This window comes from Lissotriton helveticus, chromosome 7 (genome assembly GCF_964261635.1).
Source record: "Lissotriton helveticus chromosome 7, aLisHel1.1, whole genome shotgun sequence".
In the NCBI taxonomy this organism is placed as follows: Eukaryota; Metazoa; Chordata; class Amphibia; order Caudata; family Salamandridae; genus Lissotriton; species Lissotriton helveticus.
In genome coordinates, this window is record NC_136068.1 from 1,251,074,381 (window position 1) to 1,251,092,809 (window position 18,429).

Sequence of the window (18,429 nt, forward strand, 5' to 3'; positions counted from 1 at the left end):
CCTGCCTTTTTTTCAAATTTACAGCTACTGCTAACGCAATTTCTGAAAAAAACTTGAGAACTTCAAACAGGTCTTGTTTCGAAACAAAATTAAACCGATCCAAGATGGCCACCAGTTGGCCAACGTTTTAGGCAGGCGTTGTATAGTTTTTTTTTTACGTGACTGCCTGTCCTCATTCGTTTCTTTTTAAAGGCCGCGCCGCGTAAACTACGGATCCCAATATAAACCAAATTAAATGGATACGGAGTCTTAAAATTGACGTAGTTCATTTTCGACCAATCGGAATCCACGTTTTTGCGCATGCGTCGTAAAGAGCATAATAATCGTGTTGTTATGTTTTGAAGCAGATATTAGATTTATTTTATTTTTTGCTGGTTGGTGCTAACGGGGCTGCTATTTTCATTTAGTAATATTTCGGGTGGACTCCGTGAAGACGGCACCTGTTCTATATGAAGGTCTGATGGAAAGAGCCAAGGATTTGGTGAGCAGGATTGATATTATGCCTGGGTAGCTAGGTCTGCTACCCTTTTGTTGTTTGTGCTTGACTGGTTCGCCCACAGTTTACAGGACAGCTCCCAAAACTGTCCTCATAATGCTTATGTGTGAATATGCTTGAAAGAGGTTGTGCGGAATGTTCAAGTGTTTTGTTATTGCTGGAGTATAAACGGTCCCTGGGTGAGTTAATAATATACGTAAGTCAGCATGTCAAGCTTTTTTTTCTTCAAACTTAGTATTTAGAGTAGAGTTAGTTTATACGATGTGAGAAAATACTTGAACTATTTTAAATATCATTGTAATTGTATTTCCTTGATGGCTGTGTTATTCTATTAGGTATATAGTCGTGACGTCAGATTACATAGTAATTCAGTTTAGTTTTATTGTGCGTGTGTACGCGTGGGAGTGTTTGTTCAGTAATCGCGTTAGTGCAAGTTCTGTGTTGGCGTGAGTGTTATGTTCGGGGAAGGGGGGATGTTGAGCCGTGACGACTGCAAGCTGGGCTGCAACGGATCCTTCATCGTGTACTGATTAATTTTTTGGGAGAGAAGCATTGAGAGCAGTGGTTGAAGGGTATCTTGAGATCAAGAGAAGTCTGATCCGCCCCATCACTGTTTGTGGTAGGCAGAGCCAGAAGCCTGACTAAACAGTACTGTGTCAATATTTTGTTGTCTTTTCTCCTATAAGTAACTGCAAATTAAATGATTGATCTAACTACACACTTAGTTGAGACACCTAGTTGATTTCTTAGGGATACATTGTTTATTCAAACACCCTTTTTAATCGCTGGTCAAAGAATGTTCCACTTTTATCAGGGCTATCATACTAGAAAATATACGTGTGAGAAACAATTAACACACAGATCTCTGTAGTAAGTGCATTAACCTACAGGTCTATTCTTGTGCTTAGAATCTGTAGTCAGTATGTCTCATATGCATTCCCCGTTGAGCTGTCTTATTGGCATTTGGAATTTGTGTTGTGTAGGATACGCAGAAATTTCTAAACAAGGTGCATTCACTCACCTCGGTTTTCTGAGTGGGCAAACAACCGGGTCGGATTGGGATCAAAATTACGCCCGGGCACTCCTTAAAAAAAGTAGCCCACATTCCTGGATCGTACCCTTTCGCTAAACACTAATTGATTAGTCTCATTGGGTACGTTTATAGAAATGTTTGATAATTTAACATTTTATAGCTTATAGCTCCAGTAACGTGGGTAGAAACTAGAAGGACTCATTTTTGGCCTGGCGGGCAAGGTGAAATATAATGGTCCATAGTCAACAGCACCTGATCTGAAGGGTAATTTAATATGCTGGCCTGTACAAGAATGACAATCACCCATATCTGGTATTTTTTCGCCTAATCAGTATGTATTTTAAACAGTAAATGTAAGGCAAATGCACTTTATATTGATTTCTAAAGTTGCCCTAATGAGCCGTGACTGATCATTAAATTAACAAAGGCAGAAAAGCTATGTTAAAAAGGAATAAGGTTTTTATTATATGTAAAGATTTGTCTTTAATTATCATTCTCACTAGCTTTTTAAAACATGAACAATGGCCGGTTATTTTTTGAATGTTTTTTGTAGTTTTATATAGTATGAACTGGTCCCACAGGCATTGGATCTACTTACATGAGCACCAGTTGTGGTAGAGGAGATCACATTTGTTTTTATTTTTCAGCCTCAGTACATTAAGTGATTTACTCAGAATCCCACGATGTTGAGCTAACGTCAGGACACCAACATAGTTCCCGAGTTCCAAAGTTGGCATCTCTGGTCAAGGTAGCCTCACAGCTAGGCCTATGCAAACACACCAGTGCCCCCTCGCCTCCCCCCACACCTTGCACTCAGTGCAGAAGGGCACAGGCTAAAATGCCAACACCTGGCCCCCAGCAAAGCCCTTGAATACTCTCTTCCTCCCCGTCCACCAATGCCTGAGTATGATGTGATGGCACAGTGGGGGAGAGACCAGGGGAAAGACCTTGCGTTTGGGCCGGGTCAAACCCAAGGGGGTGAGGTGAGAATGACCCTACAGCCAGTGCAACAACTGGCCCCCAGACAGACCGCTTCCCGCTCACCTCTTCCCCAGCCCACTATAGCCATAGGGCTATGGCCTGGCAGAGGTAGAAGGAAAAAAAGAACAAAGCTTCTGAGCCGGCCTCGGAGGTGGGGGGCAATTGGGACTGAGGTGAAGATGGGCCATCAGCCGTTATCACCTGACACTGAACCCACCAGTGAGACTGCTTTACTCTTCCTGTCATATCTCTGTTTGACAGCCCGGCAGGGGAGAAGCTACACTGCTTTGTCTGTGCAGCCCCCCAGGGCTGCAGCCTTCCTTACAATACAGCGGCCTAGTTGGGGGGCTGGCGAAGATAGCAAGGTTGTGTGGGCCGGGGACAGACAGCTTAAAAATGGCCCACAGGTGACACTTAGGTGCCAACCCATCGGCCAATCCCGACTGCCCGCCTTCCCAATCCGACTCTGGCTAACAATCTATCAAATGCTAGCTTCACTTGGGTCTCTGCAGTCGTACGGTAGGGGTAGATAAACTTGTTGCTAAGGGATAGAGGAGTCTGCAGGTTAGCTAGCTAGTCACTGGATGGGTCCTCAATCCAGATACAGTATTTGAAGTGGTTACGAGAGCCAGAGTTTTAAAGTCCATTTAGAGTGCTTCCTTACAACAGCACCACTAGAAGAGGAGGAGACGGTAAGTGAAGATAGAAGATGGTGAATGGAGATGGTCAGATCTCGGGTTTATTAAAATTCATATAGTACTCGTGCCAGACAACTGAGTGAGTAGAGGCAAAAAAAGAAATACAGTAACGTTTGGTATATAGGTCATATTGCAGTTTAAAATGGATGCAAAATATGATAATCTATATGCTACATGGATTTCGAGCGGCAGAGTATTTGATCTCGAAATTGGAGAAATATTTATCATTAAGTCAGGAGCTGTTTGTTATTTAAAAAAAATGCCGAAGAAAAACAAGCATTGGCAAATCCAATATGTGTGCCTTTAACATGTTAAAAACATGCTACCAAAAACATGCTACCAATGCAGTTTGCGTGCATTGGACTACTAAAGCCGTGACTTTTGGCTTTGCAATTGCTTATTTTTGTATATTTATTGGGTTTATATCAATGTACGCTCTATAGTGAAGATTGTAGCTCAGTGGGTTAAGAGACTGATGTAATTAACGTGGGCTCAGATTTAAACAAGGCGGACCCATCTTCCCAGATGCCAGGTCTGATAAAGCGTCCCGATCTCTTCCTCCTAGAGTCTATGGGAGATAAACTAGCAAGATATACCGAGTTTAGAAAGAAATGAGATGAGGCCACAACTCGATCGATGAGTGAGGAATGAAACTTCCTATAATATTGAGCCAAGGCCTGTGCTATCTCAGAAAGAGAGTGTCGTGAGCAACCTGTGTCATCTATAATCTCCGGGATGATCCTGTTAGACTGTTGGTGAGAGGCCAGTCAATAAAGCAGCTTCCTATTTTTGGCTCCCCAACCATAAATCCTGGCTGTCGTGGCTCGCCAAAGAGTTTTTGGCTGCCTCAAGGAAGTGTATTTGGTTGTCCTCATGGATGAGACCTAGTTTTCGGGAGATGTCCTCTTGGGGATTTAACTCTAGGTGTTGTTCCAGTCGAAAGGCGCGTGCCTCAAGCTGGGCAATGAGAGAAGAACGCTCACTTGCTCTAATATAACGTTTGATGAAGCCCCGCATCACCACTATAACAGTATGGACCTGTGTAACAGAACCATTGGTAGCATGGAAGTATGCACAGAGTTCAGTACTCAGCGACTGAGCAAACGTTTTTACCTGGCAGTACCAAGCATTAAGGTGCCACATGAGGCGCAGTCCACGTAGCGGCGGCCCAAGATAGAGAAGTAGGGGTGAATGATCTGAGATACGTGTGGCAAATTCGAATTTTAGTTATTAGCCAACAATATGGGGCATGCTATAGAATAAGATGATCCCGGGATGAGTATGGTGAGCTGCGGATGTATGTGTAAATTGATAAAGTCTGGGATGCCAAGACCTCCAAACGACACACAGGCACAGAGTATTGATCCAATCAGTAAGTCGGCGAGCTCCAATATGTCTGGAGGTGGTAAGAGTTCCTGTACTGTCGGAGTCCGCCCTAAAATTGCCCCCAAGACTGTAAACCCTGTGAAAGACGTAAGAGAAGTTTCAATAGGCACGAAGACCAGTAGGTAAACAGGTGGGCGGTACATATAAGCTTACGAAAACAATCACTTGTTCCTGTAGGGTACCTTCAAGAGCAGTAAAGCGCCCCTGTGGGACTCGTCTTATTCTTGAAACCACATAAGGGAAGGAACGGTGCAAAAGAATAGCTACCCTTCTTGCTCTCCGTGAGTATCCAGCTTGAAAGACTCTCTCATAGCCTTTACGGGCCAGGAAGGGACAACACTCCCCTAAAAGATGAGTCTTTTGGATCAGTAGCACCTCAGGGAGATGTTGGTGGGCGAAGGTAAAAACTGCCGCTCGTTTCAACCGATCCAATTGATTGTTAACGTGCCATGATAAAACCCGGAAATGGATGTGGATGGGGCGTGAGAGATAATGTAAGCAGGGGACTGCCTGAGAGAAGGGCCAATTGTAGGAGATAATACGCTGCAAACTACCATGTGACTGTGCTACGAATGAAGACTACCCTGAGAGTAAAATCCCGAGCTGTGTGAACATGTGTGCTAAGACCTAAAAAGTAAAAAGAAAGATAAACAAATACATCATACATAAAACTACAATACAGAACCAACATCTTGCAGAGAAAACCCATCCCTCCAACTCCCACCCCTCCCCACACTTCTATTTTAGAAGCATCTGTCACTCTGAAAAAAAGGTGTAGTAAGAACAACAAAGTACATAACATTAGGAAAAAGAAGAAACTTCAACGAGCTGGGGAACCCCATCCTAGGAAGGACATTGTGAAGACAGTAATCGCCATTATACATCAGAAAGATCGCCTTTGGAACAGCTAGACCGTAAACCAGATTAATATTGTGAGGTTAATGAAAAGGACAATGCAAGGGACATGAATTTGTACAATCATGAGAAATACAAGCTCAATCAAATACAGGACTGCGGAAGAGCTCAGAGTCCAACCGTGGAGCAGCCGGGTCAGTGGACGATGGGGCCTAACGCCCGTAAGCCCCCAGTCCCTCATCTTCCACCTCACAAGCAGGGCTCAAGGAAGGTCTAGATGATGGCATTGGTTGCGCCCGTGGGAAGCTTGAAGGCGAGTTTGACCAAACGGTTCTGCGTCCCCTTCAGGACCGGGTGCTTTGTCTTCGGGGCTAGGGCAGTGACTGTGGGTCCGGGACAGCGGCAGTCTCTCTGTGAGGTGCAAGAGAAGTGACAGGCTTGTGCAGCAAGTGATCCTCTGTAAGCCACAGCAATGCTGACTCCAGAGAATCGAAGAAGTGTGACTTGTTGAGATGGATAACACTGAGCCTAGCTGGAAGTAAAGGTTTATATTATAGCCCCTGGCTCTCCGCTTCTGTATGACCTCCAGATAGAAACGCCTATGTTGTTGCGCCTCACATGTGTAATTGGGGAAGGGGAGAACTTTGATATCTCCACAACGGAGGTCAGATTGCAACGGGGCCTTCCTGAGAATTGCATCCCTATGGTTCTGAATACGAGCTATTATTGGCCGGGGTATGGCACCAGGAGGTGGTCTAGGAGTGAAGGCCCTGTGAACACCGCTCAATAGCAAACCATGAAGACAAACGATCACTGGGCATCCAGGACCTAATCCAGCGTTCCATAAAGTCCGCCATCAATTGGGGTTCTTATTTCAGGGATGTTGAATTCCTATAGCCCGATGTCCGGGACATATTGTTTGGGGTCAATGGCAACTAGTTTTCATGTGTATTTTGTCCTTGGGGTAAGTTGGCCCAACCCCCTGCACCACAAACACTTGAGTTGCCAGTTTATAGTACCACATTATGGATCATGGAAAGGCATTGCCTGCAGTTAAGGTAATATTTATGTCCCTGAGTTAATGCTGTTCAAACTTGTATTTATGGTTCATTAATTGAAAGCCTTTATTATTAGTGTGTCAGTGCACTACTGACCGTGGTTCCAGTATAAAAATGTCTACACATGTTTTCAATGTTTAGCAATATGAGGCTATGAATAATGCTCCTCAAATACTCTCTGATTAGATGCAAATATTTGCAGAAGATAGTAAGCAAGATTAATAATTCTTTGCATTCAAAATAAAATGTTCACAAAAAAATGCAACATTTCGCTAAAGTACTGTCAAATTTTAGGTACGATTTCTTTGCAGCATCATTTAGTAAAATGTGTTGATGTATGCTAGTATTTCCCAAAAATATTCATAATGAAAAATCAGTGTAACCAGTTTTAATAAGATTATGGGAAACAAAAATAAACCAGCATTGGAGGGTCTAGGTGGTAGCCAAGCATCCAGGGAGGCTCTACTCCAGCTGTGCCAAAGCACCCAAGACAGGTGAGGGTAGCCACCCACACTGCAATCCCTGCTCCCATGCCGCCAGGCTGTGCTTTGGCCTCACACCTCTATTGAGCATCCAGCGCGGTAAGAAAGGCTGCAGTCTGCATGAAAACAGTTGTTCCATAGGCAGCATGTAGAAAAAAGTAGGTAGCTGCTAGAAGGCAATTATTTGTCTGTATTAACGCCGAATAACAGGTACGTAGCGGAGCTGCCTTGAGATGTCACCTTGTAGGTCATCTTGACCACACCTGCATCGTTGCCTTTTAACCAACTTATGTGGTAGAAAGGCTAATGAGCACTCAGCTGGAGGTGAGGGAAGCCGTCACACACATTTAGTGTTGGTGTTATAGAAATTTCTCCTCCTGCAATGACTTTAAGGGGATATAATCCCTATGTAACTCATGCTCAGTTGTCTATTGAATTAGCCTCCCCGTTGGATACGGTTTGTTTTTATCCAGACCAAGAAGTTGAAAGAAGCAGCGCAGGTTACAAAAGGGAAAGACATTAACTTTGTGGCCACAGTGGGGGAAATAGTGCTGACAATGTATCAGCTAGTTCTAATTTAACTGGGGTGTACGTTGCAGCTTTAAAGAAACAGCTACAGGAGTCTTTGGGGGGGCATGTTTGATGCAGTGGAACTTTTTTTATCAAAGTCTCTTTTGAGGAATTTTACAAAAGAATTGTGTCTCTGAAGGCCTCTATCAATGTCAATCTTTATTTAGTTACACAACCTCTTGCAAAAAAATCACATTTTGAGAGGAGAGGATATGTCTCAGAAAATTTTGAACACAGGAACTCACAACTTTGTTTCCTGAGAGTGTTTAAAGCCGGGCAAAGAGACAGCAAATTTCCATGGAGTCCGCAACATGCTCATTTTTGGAGGTTGGTTAATGTTCAAAAGTTTTAAACCAAAAATTGTGGGAATGTTAGCAAACTAATGGGGAATTTAAGAAATGACAGAAGTGTGGCCAGTCTAGGTAATAGGAGATTGTTCCCTCATTTGTCTCCGGAGGGCTGGACTGAGTTACTTTATTAAGTGCGACACTGGTTGAGTCTGAGAGTTGGAAGGTTTCTATATCTGGCGGAGGGCATTCGCATGGTGAGGCATGTTCCCTGGATAGGGAGGCAACCCAAGTCTTGTCATGAAGACTGTTGTTAATTTCAGGTCGCCCTCTTCTGCAGAACATGCTCTGTCACTCATGGCACTTCAGTTCCCACACGCTAAAGGAATTGGGGCTGTTCTCATAGTCTGTTTTTGTTGCCTTGCTACGGTGAGAGGTAGTGTGTTTTAATCAGCAGGCTGCCATGGGGATAATAATAGGTCAGGTGCAGCGTGATCCTTGCTATGCGAATGAATAGGTTCTCTCCAACTTCACTTACCCCAGTGAGCACCTAGAATCCTTTTACTTCTTTGAGTGCCCTGCAAGATCAGGATTGACGGACATTGAGTGCCAGAGGGCTGCAGGAAGAAGGCATCCTAAATACATATCTATCAAGTAGGGTTTAAACCAGAATTGCTCTCCCGGGGAATGTGTGGGTCGGTGAATTAGGATTGCTCTGAAAGGGGAGGGTTATTATTCATCATTATTCACTGATTTAATCAGAACACATGCAAATTCTGTAGCTATTTACCTGAATAAGACCGCAGAAGAGAAGGCTCTTTTAACTACATTTGGAGTCCTGGCAAATTTATATTCAAAATGCTCTGACAAGACCCCTAAGTGAATATCAGTCATAATTAAAGGATGGTTTGACACATCTTGCAGTAAGGCTCATAAAGCCGTGAAAAGGGCGTATAGGAGTAAGCTCGGGGATAGAGCGTTAGTAAAGAGATGTAGGATGGAATACATATTTTAGCTGGATAAGAAGAAAAACAGTATTAAAGAGAACACTTCAGAAACTCTTCAGGTAACAAGTGTTGACTCTGACAGCCCCGCTTTTTGAAAGGTGACTAATGCTTCTTGCTCACTCATCTATCGATACAGTTATTACGACTGTGGAATGGGTTAGGTACTTGCACTCAATTTATTTTGTGGGAGCTGAGGAAAAGTGGGAGGAAATTGTCTACTTTTAGCATAACTCAGATGATAGTACAGCGATATCTATTGAGTTTACCCTAACTCGAGTGAAGGCATTAAGGTCCAGTAGGAAGAGGAACGCCCCAGGCCTGGATGATGCTCCATTGGATGCCTTTATTGATAATATTGACTTTTGGACGTCTTTGGTGTCAAATGGTTTTTAAAGCAGTAACTGTGTGTGGTCCTCTACCAACCTGCTTGCAGTCAATTATAGTGCCCAGTTTTTAAAAAGGGGAATACATCGACCCAGATTGCTAAAGGCCTATGTAATTGCTGGCATTAACCTGTGCGGTGGTTGGAAGGATTGTTTTGACCAGATGGAAGAGTGGGCAGAGGAAAATGACATTATCAGCAACATACAGTATGGCTTTCTTAAAGAACTAGGCACAGTGGTGCAATGTCTGAATTTTATCTTCTTGTGAATAAATATACTGTAGCTAAAATGGGTTCACTGTATTTTGCTTTTATGGACCTGCCCTCTGCATTTGATAGTGTAGATCACTCAATCCTGTGGGGACTTATGTCATACATTGGCATTGATCGGCCTCTTATTGACTTTTTACGAAATGGTAGACTAGGAGAGTGTACGGACCTGTTTGAGATAAGTAGAGAGGTAACACAAGGGTTATTTTAGCACCATTTCTGTTTACATTGTGCATTAATAATCTGGAAAGAGCACAGAGTATGCCACAAGTAGGTTCTCGCCCATTACCCATACTGTTGTATGCTTATGACTCTGTCCTGTGCTGATGGCGCAGACACGAACTGCCCAATTCATCCATACAAAGAGAACATTTCTTAATTAGACACTGAAGGGCATGTGTGTGAATTTAAGGAAATCATTTACAATGTTTATTAGACCGGGAAAGAGTAAGGAGGGCACTCCTTTTTTTTTTTTTGTTTTTTTTTTTTTTGTTTTTTTGGTTAAAGACTTTTATTGAGCAATAAAATAAGAGTTACATAGATGGGCCTACAACCACACGGACTGGCCGCTATTTGCAACTCACAACAGAAGTAGCAACCAATCATTCCCGTGGCTAGGCACAGAACATATACCAATTATCGCTCGAAGCATAGGACAGGACAAAACAATTTTATACTAATCATAAAAACAAAAAACACTAAACAAGGCGAATGCACATTAGTCAAGTCAGCCCAGAAGGCGGAGGGGAAAGCAACTAATCAGGAGGACAAAAACAGAGCAATGAAACTCGGCATGGCCGGGGAGGGGGGGGGGGCCAGCGGGGAGGGCAGGAAAATCCTAAAACAATATGAAAAATTATTCGGGAATGTCAGCCTAGGGAGACAGGGCAACATCGGGAGTATCAACCAAGGGAGGGGTACAAATATCTCCACGATACGCATTCCACTGACCCCAGATCTTCGTCCACGCCCTGGGTCTGCCCCTAGCCACATAGACAGTCTTTTCTCGGAACATGGACCAGTCCATATTATCCTCCCACGCCGAAACTGCGGGAGGTCTAGACGCGCCCCAGAGTTGCGCAATGTCCCGCTTCGCGACCATGTATCCCAAGGTCGCCCATCTGGTCTGGGCTACAGAATAGTCGGTGGGTTCCCACATGTTCAACAGGCATCGTCGGGCCTCAGGCTGCAGGGTAATACCAGTAACGACAGTCATCACCGCAAGCACATCAATCCAATAGGCTGCTACCACCGGGCATTCCCAAAGAATACGTAGAAATGTAGCACTCATCCCGCAACCACGCCTGCATAAGCCATCCGGGGAAAAACCCATCACAACCAGACGCGGACCAGTCACATACACCCGGTGGAGGATCTTAAGTTGGACCAAACGGAGACGGGCGGGGATGGCGACCTCTTTCGGAGAAGAGAGCGCCGACTGCCAATCCTCGTCGTCCAAGTCCAATCCGTCACTGACCCAAACCTCCCTAAGTCGGACCAACAAGTCAGCGCGATTATTAATCAGTTTCTTGTAAATAAGGGAGATAGTGCTATCGGGCAAGTGTCCATCCAGTATACGATCCTCAAGGGGGGAGGACTCGGGCAGGGTCTCATCAGGAGCCAGAACTGAGGCCAGGGCATGCCGGACCTACAAGTACCGAAAAAACTCCCTATCACTCAAGTCATATTCTGCCTTAAGGGCCTGGAAAGACTTCACTCTACCCTTCACACAGACATCACTCACTTTACATATCCCAATCATATCCCAGCGGTCAAAGCCCTTAGTAGACCAGAGACATCCCAAACGTTCGGAAGCATAAAGCGGAGTCGCCATTGTCAGTCGGTTCTCCCATCCCAAACTTACATTCGCGGCGCGCCACACATTGACTGTGATCCTGGACGGGCCCGCAAGAAGGCGCCCGGCCGATCTGGAATACAGCGCTCTATTAAAATTTCCTCCCGGCAGCTGGAGTCTATCCATCTCAAAGGCCGGATCTCGACCCGGGGAATACATTGCGTGGTTAATGGCAGACAGCTGGGCAGCCCAATAATATCTCTTGATATCGGGGAGCGCCATGCCCCCATCATACCAAGGGATTGTAAGCTTCGCAAGGGCGATACGTGGACGTCCGTCCCAGATCAGTTGCCTTTGAAGACTCTCGATCTCCCGGAAATAGGTAGCGGGAATGTCGTCATAAAAATTTTGAAGCGCGTATAGGAATCGCGGCAAAGACATCATTTTAAAAAGGGCAGCCCGGTCCAGAGGAGACAGGGGTAGCTTACGCCAGCGGGCCACATCCAGTCGCAGTCTAAGAAGCGGGGGGAGGAGGTTACGCTCGAACCGGAGTGAGGAGTCCAGCGTAATAAAGATCCCCAAATACTTGAAGCCAGAGTGGACAACCTGGATAGGAAACCTGTCCGGTAATGGGGGCAAAACACCCGAGAGAACATATACACAGGACTTAGCCCAATTAATAACCAGACCCGAATTAGCGCCAAACGAAGTAAGAACGTCAAATAAGACATTTAAAGATTTACTCGGGGAAGTAAGATATAGAAGAATGTCATCCGCGTAAAGCGAGACACGGTCTTCAAAATCTGGTGACCAACGGATACCTTTGAGTGAAGGTTCCCAGCGAAGCCACGCAGCCAACGGTTCCAGAGCAAGCGCGAAAAGCAACGGAGACAGGGGGCACCCCTGACGGGTCCCCCTACCAAGACAGAAGGGGACAGAGACCCGACCGTTTACCACCACCTGTGCCAAGGGTTCGGTGTATAACAACTGCACCCAACCAATAAACTCAGGGCCAAAACCGAATCTCTCAAGAGTTGCCCAAAGATAGGGCCACTCCACCGTGTCAAAGGCCATCGAGGCGTCTAGCGAAGCCAAAATGGCCGGCTCCGTCAGAAGCCCCGCCCTCGCAACAGCTCCGTGGAGATGACGTAGGTTAAGAGCCGTGTTGCGATGCGGGATAAATCCAGACTGATCCGGATGAACCAGGCCACTAATGACCGTCAAGAGGCGGGTTGCCAGGAGCTTAGCCAGGACCTTGGGTTCAACATTCAACAGGGAAATGGGCCTGTAAGACGAACAAAGGTCCCGAGGTTTACCGTCTTTGGGAATAACAACTATCGTAGCCAGACGCTGATCATATGGGAGAATACCCCGCTCCCGGGATTCCAAAAACATGGTGCGAAGATAAGGCGCCACCTTGTCAGGACGCAGCTTGTACAATTCAATTGGCAAGCCATTCGGGCCCAAAGCTTTGCCCGAACGGAGTGAGCGAATGGCCGTCGCTATCTCGTCCGTAGTGAAAGGAGACTCCAAAGAGATTCGGTCTAAATCGGAAACACTGGGCAGAGCTATATCACGCAACAAAAGGCGAGAGTCATCAACATCCCGTTCAGACACAGGGGTATAAACCACACGAAAATAATCCGCAAAACATTCAACTATTCCAATCGGGTCTGTCACTCTCACTCCATTCGAAGTCTGAATCACAGGCACCACTCGATTCGCCCTCTCCTTCTTATCCAACCATGCCAATAATATACCCGCTTTGTCCCCCACATCGTACAAACGACCCTGTTGCTCCCGAAACTTCAATTTAGCTGCATCCGTGACCAAAGACCTGTAAGCAAATTGTTTCAGACCCAGGGCGTGGAGTTTACCCGACGTAACACCCGATTCTAGGTCAGCCTCTATGTCAGCAATCTCCCTCTCAAGGACCACCACCTCCCGATTCCTCGCCTTTTTGGATTCAGCAATAAGGGAAAGGGCCTGCCCACGGATCACTGTCTTAAAGGCCTCCCACAGGGATACCGCAGAGGAAACGGACCCCTCGTTGTCTAAAAAATAATCGTCCAAAGACTTAATCAAGAGACTGCGGGTCTCGGGGGAGGTGAGGTACCATGGGTTGATAGGAGCCACCCGGCCCGCCGCCTCCACCCCCACCTCAAAACAAAGCCAGAGCGGGGAATGATCAGAGATGCCCCGGGGGAGGTGTCTAATCTCACGAACCGCTGGCGACTGCGCCGCGGGCATCAGGAAGTAATCCAGTCTAGACAGACTCCCGTGGGCCCCAGAGTGGAAAGTGTATTGGAGCTGAGTAGGATGCATAAGTCTCCAGCAATCCACCAAGCCGAACGTATCCAGAAACCCACTCAGCCACTGTTGGGCCAAAGGGGTGTCCCTAGGGGGGTGACGATCATGTAGACCGGAGAGCACAGAATTAAAGTCACCTGCTATGAAGAGAATACTATCAGGGAGGTCCAACAACACACGGCCCAAATCGGAAAAGGTAGAGGTCTGTAGACCGGGGGGCACATAAACGGCAAACAAGGAAAGGGTTCGACCCTCATAGCGACCCACGAGGACGGCGTAACGCCCCCGATCATCAAGGATCACATCATCAATAGCTAGGGGGAGGGAAGCTCGAACAAGGATACCCACCCCCCTGGAACCCGTGGTGAACCCCGAATGTGCGGCGAGGCGGTAGCCCCACCTATTCAGTGCACGACATGTATTGCCTACCAAATGAGTCTCCTGTAGAAAAACAATATCCGGAGACAAACGTCGTATACAGCGCATCACCACACCCCGCTTAATACGATCCCCCAGACCATTAACATTCCACGAAATAAACCTCAACCCGCTACCCCCCACCCCATACATCAACGCCGCAGCCCCCCTCCAATGAGCATGACATCATTAGCAAGATAAAATCGCCTTGAAAACACAACACACAAACATCAAACTTCCCATCCACCCACCCCCCAACAGTCGAGGAAACACCCCCCACCCTGCACCCCTGCAAGAAGCCAAAAAGCAACCCCAACATGCAGAGTGCCTGTCGCCCAAGAACCCCCATTCTACAAAAAGACCCCGGAGGAGGAAAGGCTCTGGCCCACCCGCCACCCCAACAAGAAAATAACACAAAAAAAAAAAACACTCAGACAGCAGAGGCACTTAGGCAATGAATCCCAGTAAAAGTTACTATACACGAGGACCCGGGCATAAACAAATAGTTCAGCTCTCTACACCACCCTCAGCACCACCCGGGTGGGCGGCGGACTCAGCCGCAGGAGGTCGGTCCGGCAGGGAGTCCAGCCAGTCATTCACAGAATCAGGCCGATCAAAGAAAAGGGTTCGTTCATTGTACTCAACTCGCAGCCTGGTCGGAAAAAGCATAGCGTAGCGCAGTCCCATGTCCCGGAGACGCTTCTTGACTCCACGGAAACCCATACGCTGTTTCTGCACCTGTTGTGAAAAGTTCGGATAAAAGTTCACTGTGGCATTCTCAAAGGCCACTGGGCCCTTCACTCGTGATGCCTGCAGGATAGCGTCCCGATCCCTATAGTGGAAGAGTTTCGCAACAATAGGCCTCGGCGGGGCGCCAGGCTTACCCTGGCCTCCCGGAACTCGATGGGCACGCTCCACTGCGAAGAAGTTACTCAGTCCAGACGGAGAGAGGTAGTTCTGGATCAGGTCCTCAACCAGGAGATCAACAGAGTGCGGTTCTGGATTCTCCGGAACGCCAACCACACGTACATTACAGCGACGTGCCCTGTTCTCAAAGTCCTCCAAGCGCCGGGTCATGAAATCGTTCACCCTACGGAGATTGCCAATCTCTGTCTGTATCTCCGAGACGTCTGCCGTGAGGCTGGATGACTTGAGATCCAATGACTTCACCTTCTCATTGGTTTTAGATAGGTCGGCCCGAATCAAGTTCACATCAATGGCCACGGTGTCGATTTTGTGGGCCAAAGTCTCATATTGTTGACCTATCGTTTCCTTCATGCCAGATATGGCGCCCATGATGTCATGCAGGGACGGTTCCGTTGATGCGTCCACGATGTGGTCAACCGCACTTGAGCCAGGCAGGGCGGTTCCGGGGGACCCCTTCGCATGGGTGTAACGGTCCATAACGTTAGATTGGACCGGGCCCCCACGCAGGGGCGTCTTGGTCTTCCGAGTCTCTCGGTCCCCTCTGCCCGCCATGTCGGAAGTCGCGTCCCCAGGAGACTCACTCGACCCGATGGAAGTGGCCACAGGAAAGCAGGGCGTCGGGACCAAAAGGCCGCTGCAAGGGTACCACTAGGAGAGGACCAGCCTGAAAGGAGAATAAGTCAGCCAAAGGTCCGACAGCCGTACCGTGCGCCAGAACCAGCCCAGGCCAGACTCCCCGGCCAGATGTCTCAGTCTGAGGCAGAATCGAAACCGAAACTTAAGAGGGGGACCCACAAGTCAAATCCCCCTGCCGTTGTTGTTCAACTCCAAGACGGCCAGAGAGCCTCGCCCAGTCCCGGTCGCACCCCGAGGGCGGACCCCGAAAGTTCGAATCGCCGTATCTTCGGCGCCCCGGGTCCAAATCAACTTCCAAAGATCACAGGAAGATCAGCCCAGTGTCCTCTACACAAATCCTCGTGAAGAATCAGGATATGTTCAGGATATCATGCCGGGAGTGGCGGGGGTCCGGAGAGCGCTGTGCTCACGCGGCCATCACGGATGCCCGCCAAGCTCCTCCCTGGGCACTCCATTCTTGAAGGGTAATAAAGATGTCATCTACAAATATGTTTTCTTATTTAGGTGTGATTTATTGCTCAAAACACTTGGAAACCTCTGCTGGAAAATAGAAAGTTGTACTTTGCCAAAGCTTCTTCTGTGATGTTTAGATTTGCTATTCGATTGAGCACTAAGCCTTTATATGAAATGATTACTATATAGAAAAGCAAGAGCAACCTTTGGGGTAGGTATCTGGGGGTACTCCAATGAGGCTGTGTTTCAGCAGGGGGAAAATAGATGACCGAAAATGCTGCTTTCAGTTCCCTTTAGTTGCTCCAATCACATGTCATGTAGAACTTGGTGTACCTTTTATAGAAGATAAAATCAATGCTGCCCTCCTATTATTGTGGCGCGTAGTAGGGATAAACCAGCATTGGCATAGGCAATAGGTCTCGTTTTTGGGACCTTATAAGTATTTAGTTATGCAGCACAATATCACTGGTGCAACAACATCAACCGTTGCATGGCTAAACACTTATAAGGTCCCAAAGGCGAGACCGATTGGCTATGACAATGCTTGTTAAGTTTGCTTCCGCCTACCTTCTTTACCAAAAATAATAAGGAAGAGTAGTGCTGTGGTCAAATGTATTTCAGCACTTCGTCATCATGGTTTCTCAACCGTAGCATCATTTTCATTGTTATGTTACATACATACTTTTTTTATTTTTTTTTTGTATTGCGCACAGCTGCCCCAGCTAAGAGGCGTCCTGGCGCATGGCAGGTAATATGCAACACCTACAGGGAACACAACAGAAGGAGAGACAAAGGCGAATTTATTAAAACAAAAGAGTTTTTAAAGCTTTACGAAAAGCTAAAAGATCATCTAGCAGCCGCATCTCTACTGGAAGAGAATTCCAGAGCTCGGCCGCTCTGACCTGGAAGGATCGGCCACCGACCCGACACAGCCTGTATCGGGGGATCACAGTAAGTGCTTGGCCCAAATATCTTAGGGACCGAGTAGGCACATACCAGGACAGAAGGTCCGCAAGAATTTGAGGGCCCCCACCCCTCAAAATCTTGAACGCCAAACACAGCACTTTAAACTGGATTCTTGCCCTGATAGGCAACCAATGCAGTGATCTCAATGTGCCGGAGACGGAACATGTTCGGGGTAAGCCAACAATGGCTCTCGCCGCAGCATTCTGAACGCGTTGGAGGCGGGTAACCTCAGCCAGATTGGACCCTACCAGAAGAGAGCTAGCATAGTCCAGGCTACAGTGTTATCTCGCCTGGACTATCAGCTGCCTGGTCCGATGATCAAAAAACTTCAGGACGGGACGCAGCGACCGTAGGATACCAAAGCAACAGGCCGCGGTTTTCTTCGAATGGCCCACAAAACTGAGGGAGGGGTCCATCCATACTCCTAAGTTCTTTAATTCTGTGACCGGAAGGGGAGCCGGCCCCAGCTCCGCAGGCCACCACCTGTCCCCCCATAGTTCCGCCCTCCTACCGACGATCATGATCTCCGTTTTCTTTGCGTTGAGCTGGAGACAGTAGTTCTTCATCCAGCTCGCCACAGCCCTAAGTCCACTCTGAACCCTGGGGGCATCCCGGTCCGCATCCCCGCTGATCGTAACCGCTAGCTGAGTGTCGTCGGCATATGAGACCATGGTCATGTCCCATTGCTTGAAGACCTCAGCCAGCGGTCTCACGTATAGATTAAACAACGTGGGACTCAGCGAGGAACCTTGCGGCACCCCCTGTTTCAAAGGATGGAATTGGGACTGGAACGGTGGAACGGCAACGCTAAAGAAACGATCGTCTAGGAAAGACCGGAACCACTGGAGGGCAGGGCCACCCAGCCCAATCTCCTCCAGGCGATGCAACAGGATGGGATGCGAGACAGTATCAAACGCGGCGCTCAGATCTAGTAAAACGAGCGCCGCTGTCTGCCCCGCATCCATCACCGTGCGAAGATGTTCAGCCATGGAGAGAAGGGCGGTCTCCGTGCTGTGACCAGCACGGAACCCGTTCTGGGTGGGGTCCAAGATGTTAGCATGGATAAGGTGGGCCGAAAGAACTTTGTTGACATGGGCCTCCAACACTTTGGTCGGCCACGGGAGCAAGGAGATAGGCCGATAGTTTTCAGGTTTATCTGGGTCCAGAGAAGGTTTCTTTAAAATGGGAGAAACCACCGCCCGCTTCCAGCTAGCGGGTACCGTGCCTGACTCCGAGATGTTAATCAAGGAGTGTACCACGGCCCGTCCCACGAACGACTGATCTCTAAAAAGAGTCGGTCTAAGCGGATCAGCGGGGGACCCTGATTTAACCTGATTGTGGTCAGTTCCGCTCAAGAGGCACAGAGTTGCTATTTATGCTGGTCACAATAATAGGCATATCGCAGGTCCAGTCCTCATTT

At 47.4% G+C, this 18,429-nt stretch overlaps 1 protein-coding gene across 2 annotated transcripts in view; it reads left to right on the top strand.

The window, feature by feature from the left end:
• Positions 1-300: 300 nt before the first annotated feature.
• The window catches only part of MBTD1 (mbt domain containing 1), a 1,097,355-nt gene continuing 1,079,226 nt past the window's right edge, over positions 301-18,429 (top strand). For both annotated transcript variants that reach the window (XM_078654423.1, XM_078654424.1), the window contains exon 1: positions 301-481. In XM_078654423.1, coding sequence (XP_078510549.1) covers positions 461-481 — 21 coding nt within the window. In that variant the 5' untranslated portion in view covers positions 301-460. The remainder of the gene's footprint in view (positions 482-18,429) is intronic.